Raw genomic sequence first — 17,016 nt, forward strand, 5'->3', positions numbered from 1 at the left:
GGGATGTTGGTGTCACAGGTTGAGGCTTAGCCTACGTGGCCGCAGCACCAGCCACTGTTGCCTGTCTTTAAAATGTGTCCACTTTGGGGCTGGCACTGTGGCTTCATGAGTTGAGCTGCCACCTGTGACACCGGCATCCCATGTGGGTGCCAGTTTGTGTCTGGGCTGCTCCTTCTCAGCTCCCTGTTAACAGCCTGGGAAAAGCAGTGGAGGATAGCCCAAGTGCTTGGGTCACTGCCACCCACGTGGGAGACCTGGATGAAGCTCCTGGCTCCTGGCTTCAGTCTGGCTCCACTTGGGGAGTGAACCAGTGGATAGAAGTTCTCTCTCTCTCTCTGTTTTTCCTTCTCTCTCTGCAACTCTGACTTTCAAATAAATAAATAAATCTTTAAAAATAGTGTCTTCTTATTAAAAGCATTTTAATTATCAGTGTCCTGGCAGTGTGCAATACTGTGTGGAAGTTCCAAAGTCATCTCTGAATATTTATTTATTATTGGACTATCTTCTCTTCGAAGAGGGGACCTGTGGGAGCAGTCGGAGCAGATCTTACTTATGTAGCCGAGCCTCACCATGAGCTGAGCATTTCCTGGACAAAACCCTGTGGTACAGTTTGGAGCACGCCACGCTGGTGACGGGGCGCCTCCTTCTCTTTGTTCCTTTCATGGAGTTCGTTCGTTCTTTCGTTCTTTCTTTCTTTCTTTCTTTCTTTCTTTCTTTCTTTCTTTTTTTTTGAGTTTCTATATGTTTCGTACAGATGCAATTATAATTTTAAAAAAGGTTTTTAGTTATTTGAAAAGCAGTGATACTCCCTTTTGCTGGCTCACTTCCCAAGTGCCAGCCGCAGTGTCGGCCAGGCCAGGCTACCGCCGGGAGCGTGGGACTCAGCCTGCGTGTCCGCGTGGGTGGCGGAAGCCCAGCTGCCTGCACCATCACCTGCTGCCTCCCGTGGTGTGCGTGAGCCGGAACGCTGCTCCTGGGCGTGCAGCCAGGACTCAAACTCAGGCACCCAGATACAGGATGTGGCTTTCCCAAGTGGCGTCTCAACTGCTGTGCCAAACGCCCAACCCTCATAGTTGTTTTTTTTTTTTTTTTAAAGACTTATTTATTCAAATGAGTTCTGATAGAGACAGATCTTCCACTGGCTGGTTTACTCCCCAGATGGCTACAGTGGCGGGGCCTGTGCCAAGCTGAAGCCAGGAGCTTTGTCGTCTCCCACGTGGGTGCAGGGGCCCAAGCACTTGGCCCGTCCTCTGCTGCTTTCCCAGGCCACAGCAGGGAGCTGGACCGGAAGTGGAGTAGCCGGGACTGGAACCATGCCCTGATGGATGCCGACGTCGCAGGCGGCAGCTTTACCCGCTACGCCACAGTGCCAGCCCCGCCTTGGCAGTTTTTTTGAAGAGGCAGTGTACACTGAAAAGACCAACTCTGCTTTCTGTCATGGTTGGCTAGCCGGGTTAGACTCTTTTGCCTTTTTAAATATTTATTTATTTACTTGAGAGCTAGACTTACAGAGGGAGAGACAGAGAGAGCGGTTCCTTCCATCCTTCAGTTCACTCCCCAATGGCAGCAACACCTAGAGCTGGCCAGGCTGAAGCCAGGAGCCAGGAGTTTCATTCAGATCTCCCACGTGGATGCAGGGGCCCAGCACTTGGGTTATCATCCCCTGCTTCCCCGGTGCACTAGCAGGGAGCTGGATCGGAAGTGGGCAGCCGGGACTTGACCTGTGCTGACGTGGGACGCAGGTTCTGCAGGCCGCAGCGAACCCGCTGTGTCACGGTGCTGGCACCTGAGAAGTCTGTTCCCTTTATTATTCATAGCAAAAGACTGTGTGTGTGAGTGACAGGAGGGGGCCATCGAGTCTGCTTGAATGCTTAGCTATACCTCTTTTGAGGAAGTGAGAGCTTAATGATGAGTGAGAAACATTTATTACCACCTCCATCGTCTGGACGTTCTACAATATTGAGACAGTTAATTTGGTAGAAATACTTGGTCCTGTCTGAACTTAGGGTTTACGTGAAGACCTTTATTTATTGTCTGTATTTATGGGAGAAACTTACAGTCTTGCTGTCTCTTTCCTGCCATGACCTCAGCATTTTAATTCCTGCCACACTGTGGGAGGAGAGCAAAAGGTAGGACGTTCTGTACCTGTTAGTGGCTCTGCCTCTCCTCCGGCCACTTGTGCTGTCATGAAGCCCAGGGTCAGAGTAAACGGGCAGCCAGTGTGCCCTGGAGGCTTCTGTCCCACCTGTTACAAGGTTGGAGCTGAAGCTGCAGGACACAGTTACACATCCTAACTGCTATGCAAACAGCTGAGAGACGTCCCTCTGGGAAGCTGATAAGTGGTGTGTATTCTTTTTTTTTAAGAGATGTATTTGAAAGTCAGAGTTACAGAGAGGCAGAGGCAGAGAGAGGTCTTCCATCTGCTGGTTCACTCCTCAGTTGGCCACAGTGGCCAGAGCTGTGCTGATCCGAAGCCAGGAGCCAGGAGCTTCTTCTGGGTCTCTCACGTGGGTGCAGGGACCCAAGTACTTGGGCCATCTTCTACTGCTATCCCAGGCCGTAGAGAGAGCTGAATTGGAAGTAGAGCATCTGGGACTTGAACAGGCGCCCATATGGGATGCTGGCACTGCAGGTGGTGGCTTTACCCACTATGCTACTGCGCTGGCCCCAGTGTGTTTATTCTTAGAAAGTGATTATATTTGGGGCCGGTGGTATAGCATAAAGGGTCAAGCTGCTGCTTGCAGTGCTGCTGGCATCCCATATGGGCACCGGTTCTAGTCCCAGCTGCTCCACTACCGATTCAGCTCCGTGCTATGGCCTGGGAAAGCAGTAGAAGATGGTCCAAGTGCTTGGGCTCCTGGACCCATTTGGAGACCTGGAGGAGGCTCCTGGCTTCAGATTGGCCCAGCTCTGGCTGTTGCAGCCTTTTGGGGAGTGAACCAGTGGATGGGAGACTTCTCTTTCCGCCTCTGCCTCTCTGCAACTCTGCCTTTCAAATAAATAAATCTTTAAAAAAAAAAAATTCCAACAGCAATTAAATAAAGTGATTATATTTGTGTGCTTGTTTTATTAGTTTTTTTTTTTTTAGTAATAACTGGCATTCCCTTTGACTTTTTTTTTAAAGATTTATTTATTTATTTGAAAGAGTTTACAGAGAGGCAGAGGCAGAAAGAGAGAGAGAGAGAGAGCCCAAGAGAGAAAGGTCTTCAATTCCCTGGTTCACTCCCAAATGGCCACAATGCCTGGAGCTTCTTCCGGGCCTCCTGCGTGGGTGCAGGGGCCCAAGAATTTGGGCCATCTTCTGCTGTTTTCTCAGGCCATAGCAGAGAGCTGAATCAGAAGTGGCGCAGCTGGGACTTGAACCGACGCCCATATGGGATGCTGGCACTGCAGGCGGTGGCTTTACCCTGCTTCACCACAGCGCGCCCCTGACTTTTTTTTTTTTTTTTTTTTTTAAAGAGATTTATTTATTTGAAAGGCAGAGAGAGAGGGAGAGAGCATCCATCCACTGGTTCACTCCTCAAATGGCCACAATGGCCAAGGCTGGGTCAGACCAAAGCCAGGAGCCAGGAGCTTCTTCTGGGTCTCTCACAGTGGTGCAGGGTCCTGAGCACTTGGGCCATCCTCTGCTGCTTTCCCAGGTGCGTAGGCTGGGAGCTGGATTGGAAAGTGGAGCAGCTGACTCTTGAACCTGCACCCTTATGGGATGCCGGTGCTGCAGGCACTGGCTTAACCTGCTGCACCACAGCGCTGACCCAGAGTTATTCTTGTTTTCTCCCTCGGGGAATCAGGTAAAACCAGAGTGCGCTCTGAATTACGGTGCTGAGTGCGGTCTAGGATGCAAAGCTCCTGGTCACTTCCTGAAACATCTGTGGAACCAGCCTGTCGAGGCAGGCGAGATTTAGTTCTAAGTCCTCAGCGTTTTGTTGGCGGCATGTGCTTTGCAGTGCTTGCAACTTTTCCAGACTGTGATGTGATTGAAACTGTAAGTCAAATGTTCTGTTTTTAGGGTCTTTTCATCAGTGGCATCGTTGGGGATCGGCTGAACTTGCGATGGGTTCTGTCTTTCGGCATGTGCTCTTCTGCCTTGGTGGTGAGTTGCGAAGGTCTTGCGGGTGTTGTTATTTTGGTTAGGTATTCTATAGTCCAAGTAACCCCCGTACTCTTCTCTGTAGGCCAGAGCAGTGATATTGGTGCTCAGTGTTCAGTTCCTGGCGTGAGTCTTTTAGAGACGACTCAGGCCCTTTCGTGGGCTCTCGGGCACCTGCAGGGTCTCGGAGAGTCTGCGGAGCAGCGTCAGGGCCCTTCCTGGGCGCAGCCTCCTCGCAGCCGGAGCTGCCCTCCGCCTCGCCTGCTGCTCAGACCTGACCGCCTTCCTCAGCCCACCCTGCTGCTCTCTGCCTTTCGCTTTTGCTCCGCTGGGAGTGGCCCCTTCAGCCTCTGTGTCCACATCAGGTCCTGGGCCAGCTGGCACCGCTTCCACAATGCCCGGCTCTGCCAGCCCCTCTCCTGGGAGCAATCACTGTTCCTCTTCTCTGCTCCCAAGCCGGGGTCCCCTCGCAGGCTGGGGTCCCTTACGTGGTCTGCTTGGAGCCTGGCCATTTCTCTTCCAGCCAGGCCCTCCCTAGGAGTGGGTGGCATGTGAGTCATGATCGCGGATTTTCTAGATGGTGCAGCCGCGGTTTCCTCCCACCTTCTGTGAATTCCCTGTGCCTCAGCCTCTGCCTTCGAGAAGGTGGATTCCATATCACCTTCTCCCAGGCTCGGCGTGGGGCCGCTAGGAGTGCCTGGACGTTGGCTTTTGGAACAGTGCCTAGAGCCTTAATTGCTGTGTGGGGCAAGATCCAGGCCTGCTTCACCTTGATTTGCTTACTGGCTCCTAGCGAGAGGTTTTTTGATTGACAGAGCACACGGGTTATCAGTGTCTCACTGTCTGCCGTGTGATGCAGGGAGGAGGTCTCCCCTTACCATTTTAGAGATGGAAGCACTTTGTTCACAGGCTGCTCACTTATTTCTAAGCGTCCATATACTTTTAAAATTTTTTCAAGTATTAAAAGTTGCAGTGTGTGCGTCAGCCCACCCTTCCTGTGAGCAGTTCTGTGTTGGAGCGAACAGTGTAGTTGTCGTCACCGCCCCTCCCCCTGCAGCCCTTGGCAGCCTCTCCCAGTTTTTCTGTCTTTAGACTTCCACTTGTAACTAGAATCAGACAGCCATATGTACTGCTTTGTTTTTTCCAAACCCACGGCAAGTATTTCTGAAATCGACTTCGACTGCACGTGAGGAACCGGCCGCTGGTGGGAGGTGCTGAACGAGCCGCGTGGGCCCCCTCACACGGAGGCTGCTGCAGTCCCGGCAGCTCCACTCGCTGGACTCTGACCCAGCTGAGCCTGGCACTGCCCTCTGGGGATTGCCATTCCCCTCGTAGGCGCGGCAGAGAGAGGTCCAGTCAAGAGAGGTAAAATGAAGTACAGTACGAGGCATTAGCTTTTTTTTTTTTTTTTTTAAGATTTATTTATTTATTTGAAAGGCAGTTACAGAGAGACGGAGGCAGAGAGAGAGAGAGAGAGAGAGAGAGAGAGGGGTCCTCCATCTGCCAGTTCACTCCCCAGGTGGCCACTATGGCTGGAGCTGTGCTGATGCGAAGCCAGGAGCCAGGAGCTTCTTCCGGGTCTCCCACGCGGGTGCAGGGGCCCAAGCACTGCTTTCCCAGGCCACAGCAGGGAGCTGGATCAGAAGAGGAGCAGCGGGGACTCAAACAGGCGCCCAGGTGGGATGCTGGCACTGCCGGCAGCAGCCGCACCCGCTATACCACAGCGCCGGCCCCAGAGGCGTTGGCTTCTGCAGACGAAGATGCAAGCAGAAGGGTGACGGTGCCGTGGCTTTCTGTCACCGGGTCTCCGCGTCTGGTCAGCGGTGACCTGGTGCTGCCTCTGAGCGGGAGCGTTGTCGAGTCGCTGCTGGCCCCGGGTGTGTGCTGAATTCATTTCCTGTTGCTGTGCGAGTCACATGTCCCTCTCTCCCCCTCTCCCTGAAGGTGTTTGTCTTCGGCACGGTCACCGAGTGGCTGCGTTTCTACAACAGATGGCTGTACTGCGGCCTGTGGATCGTGAACGGCCTGCTGCAGAGCACGGGGTGGCCCTGCGTGGTTGCTGTCATGGGCAACTGGTTTGGGAAAGCTGGGTACGCCACTCCTTCCCCTCCTGGACTGTGTTGATGTGCTTTTCACGTTGGATCATTCGGGCTTTCTGCAAAGCCAACTGATTTTGTGCTCTGGACGGTGCCCTCATCTTCCCTCTGGTTAGAAGGTCAGAGCAGTTCGGGGAGCCTAGGTTTCGTGTTGGAGCCCACTGGGATGGGGCTGACCTCAGGGGTGGTGTAGGCCAGCGAGATGCAGTGGCTCTGTGGGCCTGCGTGCAGTGCGGCTGAAGCGCCTCTCCCATCAGGACGCACAGGCCCCGTCCCACCCTGCCTGTGGCTCCCTCTGAGTTTGCTCTTTCTCCCAACCCCACCGCCCCTGTTTTTGGGACCCAGTGACCAACTTCAACCTTTGGCATTGGCGATAAGGAAACTGAAGCCAGGAGTCGCCTGTGAGGCGTGGCCTAGGTCACGTGACAGGGACTCAGATGAACTTAATGAGACTGAACGTTGCCCCCAAGCTTTCAAGTACCCGTTAGACGGTTTATGTTGGACTTTACCGGTGTGGTGTGACTTAACCTTCATTTTGTAGGGAGGAGGTGAGTTGAGGGAATGAAGACTGCGTTATTGTTTGCCATTGCTGTGGCGCTCGATGCAGGGATTTTATCATTTTTCCTGGGCTGATGGTTTTGTGTTGTCAGATGCATTTTTACCTCCGGGAAGGCTCAGCACTCTTTGTGTTCCGTTCTTTCGTTTGGGGACCAGTGCAGGCAGCAGGTGCTGGCCGCCCACTGCGGTGGGCACGTGCTCTGGCTGTAGCCTCCCCGCTTGCACAGTGCGAGGTCACGTGCTTGTCCGTGATCTGTAGCACTGTGACACTCCACTGTAAAGTGTCTGTGGCTAGGCTGGGCATCACTCTGATTCTGTTTCAGCCTGCTGGTGACTTCTGTGGCATTTTAACTCTCGCACCTGGTTTAACAGAATTGCTTTGTAAAAGGCATTTCTCTGTGACTTTTTTTTTTTTCTTAAAGATTTATTTTATTTATTTGAAAGGCAGAGTTACAGAGAGAGGTAAGAACAGAGAGAGAGATCTTCCATCCACTGGTTCACTCCCCAGATGGCTGCAACGGCTGGAGCTGCGCTGATCTGAAGCCTGGAGCCAGGAGCTTCTTCCAGGTCTCCCACATGGGCGCAGGGGCCCAAGCACTTGGGCCGTCTTCCACTGCTTTCCCAGGCCATAGCATAGAGCTGGATTGGAAGAGGAGCAGCCAGGAGTAGAACCGGCGCCCATATGGGATGCTGGCGCTTCAGGCCAGGGCTTTAACCCGCTGTGCCGCAGCGCTGGCCTCTCCCTGTGACATTTTAATGTTGTTTTGGAGTAGGTCGTGCTGCCTGCTCATGTACTGTTTTTTAAAATATTTTATTTATTTGAGAGTTAGAGTTATAGACAGAGAACGGGAAAGACAGAGAGAGAGGTCTTCCATCCGCTGGTTCACTCCCCAAATGGCTGCAACAGCCAGAGCTGTGCCGATCCGAAGTCAGGAGCTTCTTCTGGGTCTCCCACGTGGGTGCAGGGGCCTGAGGACTTGGGGCATCTTCTTCTGCTTTCCCAGGCCATAGCAGAGAGCTGGATCGGAAGAGGAGCAGCTGGGACTCAAACTAGCGCCCATATGGGATGCCAGCGCTGCAGGCGGTGGCTTTACCTGCTACGCCGCAGCGCTGGCACACATGTACTGTGGTTTTTTTTTTTTTTTTTTTACAGGCAGAGTGGACAGTGAGAGAGAGACAGAGAGAAAGGTCTTCCTTTACCGTTGGTTCACCCTCCAATGGCCGCCGCGGCCGGCGCGCTGCGGCCGGCGCACCGCGCTGATCCAATGGCAGGAGCCAGGTGCTTCTCCTGGTCTCCCATGGGGTGCAGGGCCCAAGCACTTGGGCCATCCTCCACTGCACTCCCGGGCCACAGCAGAGAGCTGGCCTGGAAGAGGGGCAACCGGGACAGAATCCGGCGCCTGACCAGGACTAGAACCCGGTGTGCCGGCGCCGCAAGGCAGAGGATTAGCCTAGTGAGTCGCGGTGCCGGCCAACATGTACTGTTTTTTATTAGAGATTTTTATTAGAGATTTTTATTTGAAGGTAACATTTTTCTATTCATGATTTTAAAAGTTATACTCAGGATACTTGTTTACTGTAAGCAAACCAGAAAATAGGAATGAATAAAGAGGAGCAACGTTTAGCCTGTCAAACGCCTGTATCTCATGGAGTGCCGGAGTTCGGTTCCCAGCTCCGGCTTCTGACTTGTGAGTCTGGCTTCCTTAGGAGAGGGTTGTCTTGGCTTCAATCATTGGGTTCCTGGCATCCGCATGGTATGCTTGGGTTGAGTTCCTGGTTCCCGGCTTTGGCCTGGCCAGCCCTTCCCACGTGGGGATTTGGTGAGTGAACCAGTGAATAGGGATATATAATTTATGAGACAAGTAGGTCTTTGGCAGTAGTGACTGAGCAGTGTGACCACTTATTACTGGACCAATCACAAAGAAAGCCACTGCAGTTTAATTTTGAAAGAAAAGCAGTTTTTTTTTAAACTTTATTGTACAGAACAAAAGTTACAATTTTATAGTTATTTTCACACTCAGAGCATGAGTAAAAACTAGTAACTTTTTTACAAAAATATTTAGGACTCTAACAGTTAGACAATGTGCATTTACGTCTTGTCTTGTAAAGATTCATTAGGGAGAGGTCTACCTGAGAAAAGTCCCCAGTAAACCCACAGTCTTTGGCTCAGCTGACGCATCAGGAAAGTCCAGACATCAGCTTTCTGCCAGTCTGGAGGTCTGTGTTCTTTGATCTGTTGTCATGTGTTCACAGGCTTGTACAGTGTTTGCTGAAATTGATGTCTGCTAAACGGTCTTTGCCTTAACCCATGTTGTTCCATTCAGTCCAAATACGATCTCCAGTGGATGGAGTTTTCCACTTCCAGTATGGTCTCACAGTCTTGAGCTAACAGCTCAAAGTCACTTTAAAAAGCAGCCCGTCTTCACCGGATTCTGTCCCGGTTGCTCCTCTTCCAGTCCAGCTCTCTGCTGTGGCCCAGGAGTGCAGTGCAGGATGACCCAAGTGCTTGGGCCCTGCACCCGCATGGGAGACCAGGAGAAGCACCTGGCTCCTGGCTTTGGATTGGCGCAGCGTGCCAACCGTAGCAGCCATCTGGGGAGTGAACCAACGGAAGGAAGACCTTTCTCTCTGTCTCTCTCTCTCACTGTCCACTCTGCCTGTCAAAAAAAAAAAAAAAAAAAACAACCAGCCCGTCTTGTCCAGTTACACTCATCCGTTGGCTTGTCCACAGCTGTCAGTGCAGACCGTCTTTGGAGGAAAGCAGTTTACAAACAGGTGACCCGGACGGTCCACCGGATCTCCCACAGCTAAAATCGCAGTTTCTGCCAGCTAGCTTCCTTCTGATGGGCCCGCCAGGACCCTCCTGATGGGCTAGCGTGTTTGGCAGTGTTGGGCATTGTAGAACTGGAGAGGACTTTGAGACTCAGGTCATTTGTCTTCCACACGGGGAAACGGAGTGATGTCCCGCGAACCTGGCCCGACATGGCTGTTACTTCCGTTCACTCGTGCTGCTGCTCCTGTATGTCAGGGTTGTGTTTTGTTTTGTTTGTAAATTTTGTTTATTTATTTGGGAAGCAGAAATAGAGCTTCTGTTCACTGGTTCACTCCCCAAATGCCTGTAATGACCAAGGCTGGGCCGGGGCCGAAGCCGGGAGTCGGGAGCCAGGAGCGCAGGTCTCCCGTGTGGGCAGCAGGGACTTGCTGCCTCGCGGAGTCTGCACTCCCAGGCAGCTGGAGTCAGGTGCTGAACCCAGGCCTACCTAACCAGTGTTCTCACGGCTGGGCTAAGCACCCGCCCCTGAGGCATGATTTTGCAACAGATGTTGACTCAGCGTCCAGCACTTGTTCTTTGCAGAGTATAGCTTCCTACAGGCGAGGACACCGAGTGTTACCTTGTGACCTGTGTGTGGTTACACAGCTGGGAGTGGCAGAGCCCCGGCTGTCACTGAACGTGTTGTTTCCTTATTCCGGTATAACATTCCTTACGTATCAGTGAGGTTAGAAAAGTGTTGAGGCCGGTGCCGCGGCTCACTAGGCTAATCCTCCGCCTTGGGGTGCCGGCACCCCGGGTTCTAGTCCCGGTCGGGGCGCCGGATTCTGTCCCGGTTGCCCCTCTTCCAGGCCAGCTCTCTGCTGTGGCCCGGGAGTGCAGTGGAGGATGGCCCAAGTACTTGGGCCCTGCACCCCATGGGAGACCAGGATAAGTACCTGGCTCCTGCCATCGGATTAGCGCGGTATGCCGGCCGTAGCGTGCCAGCCGCGGCGGCCATTGGAGGGTGAACCAACGGCAAAGGAAGACCTTTCTCTCTGTCTCTCTCTCTCACTGTCCACTCTGCCTGTCAAAAAAAAAAAAAAAAAAAAAAAAAAGTGTTGAAAGAGTAGGAATGTGGACTTAGCACAGTGTGTTATCGCATGCATCAAATAGAATAAAACATGAATGTGACCTTTAAAAAAGTTAACCTTTGAAAACCGTTTTCCTTTGAGCAACCCTACTGCTGTTCCCAAGGTCAAGCTAGCCATTTCCCTGAGACGATTGTAACAGATTCTCTCCCCTAGACTCCTCCTCTGCCCAGCCATTTAAAAAAATTTTTTTTAAGATTATTTATTTGAGAGGCAGAGTTAGAGGAAGGGAGGGACAGAGAGAGCAGAGAGAGAGGTCTTCCATCGTCTGGTTCACCCCCCAGTGGCCACAACGGCTAGAGCTGGGCCCACCCAAAGCCAGGAGCCAGGAGCTTCTTTCAGGTCTCCCATGTGTGTGCAGGGGCCCGAGGACTTGGGGCATCTTCCATTGCTTTCCCAGGGCATAGCAGAAAGTGGATCAGAAGAGGGGCAGCTGGGACTCGAACTGGTGCCCACATGGGATGCTGGTGCTGCAGGTGGAGGCTTAACATACCATGCCACAGCGCTGGACCTTATCCATTTTTTTTAAAAAAATGACTTTACTAAGGTACACAATAAGCTGCACACGTTTGAAATGTGCTTTTTGGTTAGTCTTGGTTGTGTACACCTGGAAACCACCATCTCAGTGAAGGTGATGAACACATCCGACACACCCAAGAGTTCCTTCATGCCCCTGGGTGATGGACTCTTCCACTGACTGCTCTCTGTCACTTAATTTGAATTAAAAAAGTTATTTAAATGGAACCATACAGTGTGTATTCTTTGTCCTTTTTTTGTCTTTTTTTTTTTTTTTTTTTGAAAAGATCTAGTTTACTGGCAGAGTTAGAGAGAGAGAGAGGTGGAGGGAGGAGGAGGAGAGCTCTTCCAGCTGGATCTCCCATGTGGGTACGGGCCATCGGCCACTGCTTTCCCAGGCTCATTTTTAGCAGGGAGCTGGATTGCAAGTGGAGCAGCTGGACTAGAACTGGTGCTCCCATGGGATGCCGGCGTTACAGGCAGCAGCTAACCTGCTGGCCACTATGCCAGCCTCTGTCTGCCAGTTATTACTCAGCATAATTGAAGACTCATGCACATTGTATGTGTTGCTAGGTCATTCCTTTTGGTGACTGTGTGTGTGCCCAAGCACAGTGTATTGTTTATCTCTTCACCTCTTGGCGAACATTTGGGTTGTTTTCAGTTTCTGGCTACCACAAGTGAGGCTGCTGTGAGCATGTGTGTTCAAGTTCTTGTACAGACATATGCTTTCCCTTCGCCTGGATTCATAGCCAGGAGTAGAGTGGCAGGTCGTGTGGTGGGTGTTTACCTTTTTAAGAAACCAGCAATTTCTCCCGAAGTGGTCGCTCCGTTTCACGTTCCTCGCGGTGGTGTGGAAGAGTTCTGGTTGCTCTGCATCCGTGCTGACACTGGAATCAGAGGCAGAGCCGAGACCCGCGCCCAGCACCATGTGTGATAAGGGGTGTGTGTGTCCCAAGGGGCATCTTAGTCTGTGCAGAATGCCTGCTGCGTCGTGTATGTGTGTGTGTGTCTAGTGATTTGTTTATTTACTTGAAAGTCAAGGTTACAGAAATAGAGGGAAGGACAGAGTTCTTCATCTGTTGGCTCACTCCCCAGATGGTTGCGATGACCAGGGCTGAGCCAGGCCGAAGCCAGGAGCTTCATCCAGCTCCCCCATGTAGGTGCAGGGGCCCAAACACTTGGACCATCCTCTTCTGCTTTCCCAGGCCATTAGCAGGGAGCTAGATCAGAAGTGGAGCAGCCAGGACTCCAACTGTTATCCAGATGGGACGCTGATTTCACAGCCTAACCTGTGCCACAACACCTGCCCCTTTTGTGATCTTTTTTTTTTTCATGTTTTTTTTTTTTTTAGTGTATGTAAAGTATCTTGAAATCTTGCTGCCTTTTCAAAAAATATTTATTTTGAGATGATTGTAGATTCTTGCTCTTAAGCATTCTGTCACTTGTTTTTGTTTCATTTTAATGTTTGTTTTCACCTATTTGAAAGAGCAATAGTGAGAGAGAGAGTGTGTGTGTGAGAGCTTCCATCTGCCATTCACTCTTCAGATGCCCACAGCAGCCAGGGACGGGAACCCCAGCTGGTCTCCCACAAGCATGTGGGCGGCTTCTGTCTTTCCAGGCACATTAGCAGGAAGCAGAATCAGAAGCAGAGTAGCTGGGACTCAGGTATGATACGGGTATTCTAAACTGTAGTTTAACTGTGCCACAGTGCCTCTCCTGTTTTCTTATCCTTGAGTTCTGAGAGTTCCTTAGACACCAGAGACGAGTCTCTGATCACATGGATGACACGCAGATATTTTCTCCGAGTTTTTGGCTTATCTTTAAGTTTTCTTAACTGTCTGTTGATGAACTCTTAAGTTGAACTTTAATAAAATCTTAGACCTGATGTTGTGTCTTTTTGATGTATTTAGAAAAGCTTTAAAATGGAATGTTGATTCTTTTTAACGTGAGCCTTCACTGTTTTAGCCATGTTCTGTTTTTGAACTGTGCGAACCTTCCTTCTGATTTGTCTCCTCTTGTCTTCCACCTCTCTCCACTTTAGACGAGGGGTTGTGTTTGGTCTGTGGAGTGCCTGTGCGTCAGTGGGCAATATTTTGGGAGCGTGCCTAGCTTCTTCTGTTCTGCAGTATGGTTATGAGGTAGGTATTTTTTTTTCTCAGCTTTTCTGTGTGTGTTAACTAAATAAAACGGTGGCTATTTAAAACCAACTGTAGTTCTGTCTCGGACAAATCTTGTCTTAAAAGTGAACAAACTCATGATAAATTCAAATGCATAAGAAATCATTTATATCTGAAGACTTTTTTTTTAAAGATTTATTTATTTATTTTAAAGAGTTACACGCAGAGAGAAGGAAGAGACAGAGAGAGAGAGAGAGAGAGAGAGAGAGGTCAGTCTTCCATCCGCTGGTTCACTCCCCAATTGGCTGCAACAGCTGGAGCTGTGCCGATCTGAAGCCAGGAGCCAGGAGCTTCTTCAGGGTCTCCCATGTGGTGCAGGGGCCCAAAGACTTGGGCCATCTTCTACTGCTTTCCCAGGCCACAGCAGAGAGCTGGATCAGAAGAGGAGCAGCCAGGACTCCAACTAGTGCCCATATGGGATGCTGGCACTGCAGGCAGCAGCTTTACCTGCTGTGCCACAGCACCAACCCCGCCAAACACTGTTAAGAGAGCCTGAAGACATATAGCAGTTGAGAGAAAATATTGGCAACTCATGTTACAGATAAAGGGTTAATGATTAAAGGGCCCCTGCAAATTGTTAAGAAAGAGACCAACAACACACACAAAGAAAAGTGAAGAATTTGAGTGCTTCACGGAAAAGCTTGTGAACATATGAAAACATACTCTGCTCCACTCAGTAGCTTATTCAGTGACGTCCTCTGTGTGGCCCCAGCTACTAGAGAATACAGCACCGGCCAAGAGAGACAAACATCTCTGTCCTTTCGGAGTGGTAGAGAAATGCAAAGTAAAGCTCCCCCGGAAAGATCCCAAAGTTTGCCGGCATGCTGTGTGTCTGAGGCTGTGGAGAAAGACCCAGAACCCTCAGAGCTCTCTCCCTGTGGTGATGTCTGCCAAACGGCCACTGCTCTGGCTGAGCGCGTCCAGCTGCTGGGACTTAGCCACGCAGGGGGTTGTGCTGGGAGCCTGCACAGAGCGATGTGTCTGCAGGGTTTTTCATTTCAGCGTTGTTAGTAACAGCCAAAGACTGAAAACCATTGTCTGCCGATAGCGACCTGGTTAAACCCCAGTACAAAGGAGCACTCTGCAGCTGCAAAATAGAATTAGGACCTTCCTTGGGTACCGAGTAGAGATCTGTGCCCTGGGCGGATCTCGAAGTGTGTTAATGAAGAAAGCAAGGATGCAGACTAGTGTGTATTGAATAACGCCATTTGTGTGAGAAGGAAGAAGGAATTAGTGTTTTTCTTGCACGTTTCTAAGGCAGTCTCTGACAGTAAAAGTTAAATGGCAGCCATGGTTACCTGTTGGGGCACTTGGGTGTGGGGTGGTGAGAGGGAGAGTTTTTGCTGTATGTCTACTGCTTTTTGTTCCTTGAATCATGTGACTCTATTGCTTATTCAAAAGCCTAAATAGTTGTTAGTTTTTTAAAAAGTAGATGCATGTTAAAGTAGCCCGCCAAGGGCGTTGGTCTACTTAGGGTCAAGAAGCCCTCATGGTCACTTTCAGCCCAGCCCTCTTAGCTTTATGCTGGGATTGGTTAGATAAGAATTTGGTTAGATATTTGGTTAGATAGGAATTTCAGTTCACCCTTCATGCTGCTTCCAGATTTGACTTCTGAAAATATCACTTTAATTTTGGCTGCTTATTTGTTTAAAAATTCAGACAGCCTGTTCCAGACTCCATTCTTAAATAAAATCCATCTGTGTAGCTTGAGAATTCAGCTGTGTAGAATGGTGGTTAAGAGTCTTTAATTTTTTTTTAAAGATTTATTTATTTGAAAGGCAGAGCTACAGAGAGAGAGGTCTTCCATTTGCAGGTTCACTCCTGAGGGCTGCAATGGCTGGAGCTGGGCTGGTCTGAAACCAGGAACTTCATTTGGGTCTCCCATGTGGGTGCAGGAGACCAAGCACTTGGGCCATCTTCCACTGCTTTCCCAGGCACATTAACGGGGGGCTGGATTGGAAGTGGAGCAGCCAAGACTCAAACTGGCATTCGTAATGGATGCTGGCATTGCGGTGGCAGCTTTATCCACTATGCCACAGTGCTGGCTCTGAGAGTCTGTAATCTTTTATTGGGTTTATTCCTTAGCATCCCCTAAGCCTTCTACCTCAGTCACTCAACAAGCTTTTTGTCTCAATGCCCACTGTGCTCCTTGGCTTGGGTTACACCTGGGAAGATGGGCAATTGCTATGATTTCTTAACTCCTCTCTAAATCATTATCTAGCTATGCCAGCCTCTAGGTGTTCTGAATTCCTATATGAGTGGTCTTCAAAAACTTCTTGGAAAATATGTATCATGAAACATCTGTGCATGGATTTAAAAAATTTTTTTTAAAAAAGATTTACTTATTTTGAAAGCGTTACAAAGAGAGGGAGAGACAGAGACAGAGGGAGATATCTTCCGTCTGCAGTTTTACTCCCCAGATGGCCACAATGGCCAGGGCTGGGCTGGGCCAAAGCCAGGAGCCTCATCCACATCCCCCACGTCAGAACAGGGGCCCAAGTACTTGGCCTATCTTCTGCTGCTTGTCCCAGGCCATTAGCAGGGAGCTGGGTCAGAAGTGGAGCAGCTGGGGCCGCCGCCACGGCTCACTAGGTTAATCCTCCGCCTTGCGGCACCAGCACACCGGGTTCTAGTCCCGGTCGGGGCGCCGGATTCTGTCCCAGTTGCCCCTCTTCCAGGCCAACTCTCTGCTGTGGCCAGGGAGTGCAGTGGAGGATGGCCCAAGTGCTTAGGCCCTGCACCCACATAGGAGACCAGGATAAGTACCTGGCTCCTGCCATTGGATTAGTGCGGTGCGCCAGCCGCGGTGGCCATTGGAGGGCGAAACAACGACAAAGGAGGACCTTTCTCTCTGTCTCTCTCACTATCCACTCTGCCTGTAAAAAAAAAAAAAAAAAAAGAGCAGCTGGGACGTGAACTCTGGTGCCCATATGGGATGCTAACATTGTAGGCAGTGGCTTTACCCATTTTGCCACAACGCCAACCCCCAAAAAGATTTTGCACCAAAATACACTCCTCCTGTAATCCCAGTTTCCACAGATTGGATGAAGTGCCCTGTACGTGCTTCTCAATGGGGCTGGGCCTGCTCATTTACCCCGCTACACTGTTGCCTTTTGATACCATTCTGTACATTGTTCATAACTTCAGCTGGATATAGTATTTTGCAGGGCAGATAATGTGTCTTTTGTGGGAGGCTGCATGATACAAAGACTGAGATTTAGGGAGCCAGTCCTGATCTCGCAATTGTAATACATGCTACTTTTTTTAAAAAAAGGAAAAATATATTTTTAGTTTTGTTTGAAAGGCAGAAAGAGAGACAAAGATCTTCCATTTACTTTGTTCACGCTTCAAATGTGTGCAACAGCTGGGGCTGGTCCAGACTGAAGCCAGTGGCTTGTAACTCCATCCAGGTTTGCCCTGTGGGTGCCAGGGACCCAAGTCTTTGAGCCATCATCTGTTATAGGAAACTGGGGTCGAAGAGGAGACAGGGTGCTCCAAGGTGGCATGCGGGCGTCCCAAGCAGCGTCTTGACCTCTGTGCCACAGGCTTGTGCTGGTAGTGCCACTTACCCAGTGGCCTTAATGATCCTCTCCAGCCTCAGAGAGGCTCCAGGAAAAATGAAGTGAGAAATGTTTGCTTCCAGTCTCCTCTCCTTCCTGCTCACCTCTCTGGCACCTCC

General features: G+C 50.5%; 1 protein-coding gene across 8 annotated transcripts in view; it reads left to right on the top strand.

Annotated features, from left to right (window-relative positions):
- Nucleotides 1-17,016, top strand: part of SLC37A3 (solute carrier family 37 member 3) — a 57,274-nt gene that overhangs the window by 21,258 nt on the left and 19,000 nt on the right. For 7 of the 8 annotated variants that reach the window (XM_051835096.2, XM_051835101.2, XM_070071411.1 and 4 more), the window contains 3 exons: nt 4,010-4,093; nt 6,035-6,180; nt 13,202-13,298. In XM_051835096.2, coding sequence (XP_051691056.1) covers nt 4,010-4,093; nt 6,035-6,180; nt 13,202-13,298 — 327 coding nt within the window. The remainder of the gene's footprint in view (nt 1-4,009; nt 4,094-6,034; nt 6,181-13,201; nt 13,299-17,016) is intronic. The other variant, XM_070071412.1, reaches the window with a different exon arrangement.

The sequence above is a fragment of the Oryctolagus cuniculus genome, chromosome 3 (assembly GCF_964237555.1).
Source record: "Oryctolagus cuniculus chromosome 3, mOryCun1.1, whole genome shotgun sequence".
NCBI classification, from domain to species: domain Eukaryota; kingdom Metazoa; phylum Chordata; class Mammalia; order Lagomorpha; family Leporidae; genus Oryctolagus; species Oryctolagus cuniculus.